At 53.2% G+C, this 6607-nt stretch overlaps 2 protein-coding genes across 2 annotated transcripts in view; one reads left to right on the top strand and one right to left on the bottom strand.

Moving 5' to 3' along the window:
* The window catches only part of PUNSTDRAFT_58076 (MFS Git1p-like glycerophosphoinositol permease), a gene marked incomplete at both ends in the record, with an annotated part of 9057 nt that extends 6703 nt beyond the window's left edge, over positions 1-2354 (bottom strand). Inside the window, 13 exons of the mRNA XM_007379043.1 lie at positions 359-475; positions 524-558; positions 609-639; positions 701-761; positions 825-858; positions 910-1046; positions 1140-1183; positions 1249-1315; positions 1377-1841; positions 1898-1985; positions 2047-2075; positions 2127-2134; positions 2188-2354. Coding sequence (XP_007379105.1) covers positions 359-475; positions 524-558; positions 609-639; positions 701-761; positions 825-858; positions 910-1046; positions 1140-1183; positions 1249-1315; positions 1377-1841; positions 1898-1985; positions 2047-2075; positions 2127-2134; positions 2188-2354 — 1283 coding nt within the window. The remainder of the gene's footprint in view (positions 1-358; positions 476-523; positions 559-608; positions 640-700; positions 762-824; positions 859-909; positions 1047-1139; positions 1184-1248; positions 1316-1376; positions 1842-1897; positions 1986-2046; positions 2076-2126; positions 2135-2187) is intronic.
* Positions 2355-3160: 806 nt separating this feature from the next.
* On the top strand, positions 3161-6016 carry PUNSTDRAFT_140535 (translation initiation factor eIF-3b; the record flags this gene model as incomplete). The annotated part of the gene is made up of 10 exons (XM_007379042.1): positions 3161-3225; positions 3279-3464; positions 3516-3693; positions 3754-3879; positions 3939-4523; positions 4581-4691; positions 4751-4895; positions 4945-5103; positions 5160-5428; positions 5485-6016. 10 exons carry the CDS (start codon positions 3161-3163, stop codon positions 5887-5889), a joined length of 2229 nt encoding a protein of 742 aa, XP_007379104.1. The 3' UTR covers positions 5890-6016.
* Positions 6017-6607: the final 591 nt, after the last annotated feature.

The following is a 6607-nucleotide window of genomic DNA, read 5'->3' as shown; positions in this document are numbered from 1 at the left end:
CGCAGGTCAACCGGGCAGCGTGACTACGACGCGACGCGACGCGACGCGCACGCGCGTATACGAGTTGCAGCCAGCACCTATGCATTGATGTGGCTGTGCGGTCAGTATCCCCGCCGTAGTCTGCTCATCATCTGTGACTGCATGTAGTATACATATGACACCATCTGTGATTTGCATGATACCTTGGTGTCGAACGGTCCGTTGGGCTAAACGTGCGCCATGCGGTGGGCATGTGGTCATCGGCCGGCCGATCGTCTGGTCCCCAGCTGCACCTCCCAGTCCGCTGGGGCGTGGGACCAAAATGGCGGTGTAGACAATACGTCAACCTTTGTGCAGGGTCAACATCATTTCAACTTACTTTTTCCCGAGATTGACCTGAATCGGAGTAAAACCTTGAGTCCCGACAGCAGCCCCGGTTTTACCGATGGCAGCCGAAAGCCCATAGCAAGTACCACGAATAGGGGTGGCATATGACCTGCAGGTTCTTAGACAACCACGATGAGGAAACGATCGAGCATCTTACTCAGCGCTCACTAAACCGAGCATATTTCCGGGTCCCTATGCAAAACGTGTTAGTGAAGGTTGAGGAATATCTTGGATCATCGTACCAGATTGCCCGAAGATTGCATGAGGCCATACCTGCATGTCAACATCGTTCGTTCAGTTTACCCTGCATCGCACCAAGGACTCGAGGACATACAGGATGATGAACAACGGTATGATTCCCGTAATTTTGTCATAGGCCAAACCGATGATCAGTCCTGCGCGACGGAACGGCCGTAAATGACAAGCATTCGGAAGATCCTGCTGGACCTTTCCCTCACCAATGACGAGATAACCTGAGAAGCCGAGCATCATCTTAACCGAAAGAATAAGAAAATGCACGATTCCACATGGGTTGGTGCTTACCGTGTTTCGTCGCCCAAGTCGATTGCAAAGCCAGGCTCCAACGAAAACCCCGGGAAGAGCGAGGGCTCCGAGAAGCAGCTGCCATTCCGCGGTTCGTTTGATGTCACTATTGTGAACGATGCTGGAGATGATGGTTCCTATAAAAAATCAGCGAAAGCTCGAATACTCGGTGAACTCGCGGTAAATGATCTTCTCAACGGAAGTGATAAGACCGAGAAAAATATGCTCACCAGAGAAAACGCCGTTGGGAAATGTCACAAAGTCGTAGAGAAACCTATTGCGCGGGCGGGATATTTGGTCGGCTATATATGCTGGCACAAATCGGAACGATCTCCATACCATGCGCCACACGTTCCGCAGAGCTCACGCCAGTACCTCTTTATTACTAGCCCGTAAGGCACTCGGCCTGCAGATCCCCATTCAGCAAATGCGAGACGACTGTGGCGGTAAGATCATTTCGGACTCACGCTTAATGGCGCCGTGTTTGTACAGTTTCGTGCTTAGCATTCTCAGACGGAAAAAGAGCACCGACAACGGCAACAGAATTCCGATCCCGAAACATACACGCCACACGGTGCTCAGATGATCCTCGCCAGCCGCAGACAGAACGATCAGGAAGACGGAAACGGCCAACGGTCCGCCGAAACTCAAAACGAAGTTCGTTACCATGATGAAGACGGGGCCACGGTTCTTGACCATTTTCTCGTTCGCTGCCTCGGATGCGCTGGTACTTGAAGCTGGATATTCTCCGCCGACGCCGATACCAGTGATACCACGAGAGAACGTCAGGAACCAAAAGAGACCCTGCACACTGCCATGCGCTCCGTGCGCAGCGGTGCCTAGGGTTGCGCCCAGTACAATCAACAGGGTCGTCGCCACTAGCGCGACTTTGCGGCCAATACGGTCACAGACGAGACCGACAATGACTTGCCCTGGGAAGCCAACTCAGATAGTGCGTCATGGAGCTCATAGGCAGTGCCCTGCTCACCGATGATGGCTCCTACAAGGAGCGAGTTGGAGACACGCGTAGAGACGTCGGCCGTGTACTCTGTAGGGTACAATTTCTTGAAAACAACCTGTGCATCCGCGCATCTGAGTACTGTAACACTTGATGTCAGCTTGGGGGAGCCCGCTCACATTTGTCATTGTCATCAAATTGTTCTGGTCTATAGTCCATTATCAGCAGAAGTTATCACCGGAATGACCAACGATCATACACCCATCGCTGAGTCAAACAAGTCATTAAACATCAATACCAGAGGAAAGGACTATCGTCACCTAATGAGACCGAATGCGGCGGCGGCTATGGTGAAGTACGCGCTCAGAGTCTCCCTCCTGGTCTGCACGTGTGCGTCCTGTTGCAACTCCGAGGCATGTTGCTCCGCCGAGACAATTCTTTCTCCTCCTTGTTTCTGGCTCAGAGCAGGTTCCCCAGATGCGGACATGACGAGTGATCGGGACTGTCCCTAGTCGAAGCCGGAGACGGCTGCGGGGGAGCTGGGCAGGAGACGAGAAGCACGGCGTCGACTACATATTCTTATACGACGCTCGGGGCAGCGATAGAGACAGAAGCAGGATCATGCACGTGTGCAGTAGCATTGGCTGAGTACATCTGATTCGCATGGTTTGACTTATCCGGCCTGCTCTGATGGACGGTCTGCAAGGCCGACGCAGCGGTGACGCCGAGCGATACTCGTGAGTTTCAGAAGCGACGGAGTATGCATGACCAGAATGCCAGCAACCATCCATCGAGTATACGTAGGACATGGACATGAGCAAACCTCGCAGAGTCGCCAGAGGCTTCCCTTGACGGAGATGGGGCTCACACGAACTCTGCCATCACAGCCTGATACCCGTCCCCTCATCTCATGTCAGGGACAATTATAGGGGCGGATGCTCTCCAACGGCGCCTGGCGCAGGTCTACCACTGCTACTCAGATCGAAAGAGAGGTACAGGAATGAACAGCTCCATCACTTATTGTACCGTTCGAGGGGGGGGAGGCTCTTGGTGCACATTTGATCGGAGCGTTAGCGCGAACGTGATATGGCAATCCCGTTGAGTAGAGGCTACAGGTGAGGGGTCTGTCAATCTTGGTCCTTGAGTCGTGCCGGAGGCAAAGCAATGATATGCACGGATTCACGTTGAGGCGCAGAGAGTACTCTACTGGTGGGAGGAACGAGGCCGATTACGTAAACCCAAAAAACCTTATACTCGGTTTGTGTGCCAGTTCCTGACGCTTGACTCTCAAACATGGCCATTCCTAACGGGTCTCTCTTCGATGACGATGGAATAGACTACAGCGATATCGAAGCAAAGTCCGTTCGACTTTTTCTGGATGACAATTCCTGCTTGAGCTGCAATGATCCAGATATCGCGTTGAAGAGGAAGACGGATTTGACAACATCCTGATCGTGGATGGTGTTCCGGTCATTGATGAGAGCAAACGGGAGAGGTTGTTGACCAAGATTGCCAAGGAGTTTGGGCGCAAAGGAGCGCCCATCAAGCCTGACAGTATCTTCCTGCCCTGGGATGAAGCTAAGGGGAAGAGTAAAGGGTGAGCTCCTGCGTGTATCCTCAGCGCACTATGATGCTCAAAGCCTACAAGCTATATCTTTATCGAGTTCCCGACTCCCGATGAGGCCTCGTTCGCGCTTGAAGCGATGGACGGTCATCCTTTCGACACTAAGCACACGTTCAGTGTGAACCGTTTCAGCGATGTCGAAAAGTACGCCAACATGGACGAGACTTACGTTGAACCGGAGAAAGAGGAATATACGCCCCGCGTCCGTATAGCACTCTGCTTGACCGCTAACTAAGCTCCTCGCTCACGATCGATAATGTAGGAACACCTTCGTGCCTGGCTGGCGGATCCTCAGGGTCGGGATCAGTACGCCACGTACCGGGGAGATAACGTAGAGATACATTGGCACGGCAAACCGTCTCAGAGCGAAATCGCTTACGAGAAGAATGTCAGTCAAGAGTGACTGTCGAGTGTCGAGAGGCTGCATCTAAACCTGCTTCATGACAGGGCTGGACGGAGCTTTATGTATCTTGGTCGCCTCAAGGAACATACTTGGCGACCCTGCACCGCCGAGGTGTGCAGTTATGGGGTGGTCCTTCCTGGAACGTCCAGCAGCGATTCGCTCACCCATTGGCGCGCCTCGTCGATTTCTCTCCATGCGAAAACTACCTCGTCACTTGGTCACACACACCTATTTCGATCCCAGAGGGTGCTGCTCAAGGACCGGAGTATTTCTCCCCTGACGATGAGGGCAACAACATTGCAGTATGGGACATCAAATCCGGTCATCTTCTCCGGACCTTCCCCGACATTCTCCTCGAAGGCGAGGACGGCCAGAAGAAACAGATGACATGGCCACCCATGAAATGGAGCTCTGACGACAAATTCGTCGCTCGTGTCACGCCAGGACAACAGATCAGCGTTTACGAGCTGCCGAGCATGGGTCTTCAGGGCAAGAAGAGTATAAAAGTCGAGGGCGTCGTCGACTTCGAGTGGTGCCCTCTTGGAGACAAGGATCGCGAGGAAGCTGAGAAGGAGGCAGCTGCCATCGCCAGCGGTGCCAAAAAGGGTACCTCCAAAGTTCGGGAAAATGTAAGAATTACTGGCGCTTCGCACGCTGCGCTTCACTTTATTGATATGTGCGCGCAGATCATCGCTTTCTGGCAGCCAGAGGCGTCCAATCAACCAGCTCGTGTCACGCTGATGAGTTTCCCTGGTCGAACTGTTCTCAGGCAGAAAAATCTATTCAACGTGTCTGACGTACGTTCTCCACGCTGATCGTTGCCGTATACGCCCCACAATTCTGACGTGTTCTCCAGTGCAAGCTTCACTGGCAAAACCAGGGAGATTCGCTTTGCGTCAAGGTCGATCGGCATACGAAGACCAAGAAATCGATATTTTGCAACTTAGAAATCTTCCGCGTTCGCGAGAAGAACATCCCAGTCGAAGTTGTGGAGCTTAAAGGTTGGGTCGCTGCCTCTTTCTGGATTTCAGATGCTCATGTGCTGGATAGACACTGTCTTGGACTTCTCTTGGGAGCCCAGAGGCGATCGCTTTGCAATAGTGTCGAGCAACGACCCTAATCTTGGCAACCCTGGTCCTGGCGTCACGATCAAGACTGACTTGAGCTTCTACCAGCTTGACGCTAGTAAGGGCGACTTTAAATTGCTTCGTAAGCTATCTTTGTTGCCATTGCCATCCGACTTGCATGAAACATATCTTCTTTAGGTACTCTCCCCAACCGCACAAGTAACACGATCCGGTGGTCACCCAAAGGTCGCCACGTCGTCCTCGGCACCGTAGGCTCTTCAAGCAAATCGGAGCTCGAGTTCTGGGATCTAGACTTCAATAGCGACCAGCTCAAAGAGGGACAGAAGGGTGAATGGGGTGCTGGCATTCAGCACATTGGCACTGCCGACCACTACGGGGTGACGGACGTGGAATGGGATCCGAGCGGGCGCTACCTCGCTACCAGCGCCAGCGCCTGGAGACATACAGTGAATGATACACCCCACGTTCCTCTGGGAGACGGAGCTGACTCATTTTGTTGCAGCTTGAGAACGGCTACGCGATCTGGAGCTTCCGCGGAGAGGAGGTTGAAAAGCATATTCTGGACCGCTTCAAACAGTTCCTCTGGCGCCCGCGCCCGCGCACCCTCCTTTCGAAAGAGCAGCAGAAGCAGATTCGCAAAAATCTTCGTGAATACGGGCGCAGGTTCGAGGAGGAGGACGAACTCGAAGAGAGCAAAGGCTCTGCAGAGCTCATTGCTCTTCGCAAGCGGCTTGCGGATGAGTGGAACGCATGGCGCGCTCTCTGCAGGGAAGATCTCGCAGAAGTGCGCCAAAAGAAAGGCAAGAATGGCTCTGAACCTGCCGAGCACGCGGAAGAGGAGAAGGAAGAAATTGAGTTGTGGATCGATGAGGTGATCGAACAGACAGAGGAGGAGGTTGCCGAGTGATATGTTCATACCCCTGTGTATTGACATGCACCATCAGTCTTTTTTGTTCCCAATTTCGACGCCTGTGCAAAATCTGCGTCGCCCATAGCTGTACGCCCTGTCATGCATGCTCACGCGGCATATATACGCAAGTATCAAATCTAGTGTACATTTTGTCGCTGGTCACTGGCGCCACGATCCTCCGGCCTTCATGATCATGGAGCAGCCTGCTTCTGTGTTGCTGAAACATGTTAAACATGGAAGGTCGATCCGATTCTGGATGTTGGTGCATGGCGTGATCCAGCAAAGCGCGGCGGTCTGGGCTGGAAGTACGAACAGAAGCGTCGGGATATGCATCGGCATCGTCGTGCCACAAGCCGTATCACTACGCACGTACCAACTGTCTCGTTTCACCATCCGCAACCGGTGACGACCTAGGCCGGTAACATCGGCGGTTCGATAATCTGCTCTCATTTCACCGGTTTATTCGCGGTAAGGCGCGCGCGATATCGGCATTAGTCAAGGTTCGAACCAGCACGCTTACATGGATGCGGGTGGTGCGCATCACGGCGTCGGGATATGCCCAAAAGGAGGTCCTTGATGATCGGCGCTTTCCAAGTACCCAGCGGGGCCTCAGGCTTCAAACTCCATGGCACATGTGTATGGAATAGAAGCATGTACAGGCAGTTCTAGATTTGCGGGCAACAGGTGGCATTGCTCCGAAGACGCTGTGCGGGAA

The sequence above is a fragment of the Punctularia strigosozonata genome, assembly GCF_000264995.1.
Source record: "Punctularia strigosozonata HHB-11173 SS5 unplaced genomic scaffold PUNSTscaffold_1, whole genome shotgun sequence".
NCBI lineage: Eukaryota > Fungi > Basidiomycota > Agaricomycetes > Corticiales > Punctulariaceae > Punctularia > Punctularia strigosozonata.
This window is presented reverse-complemented; position numbering and strand designations above follow the sequence as displayed.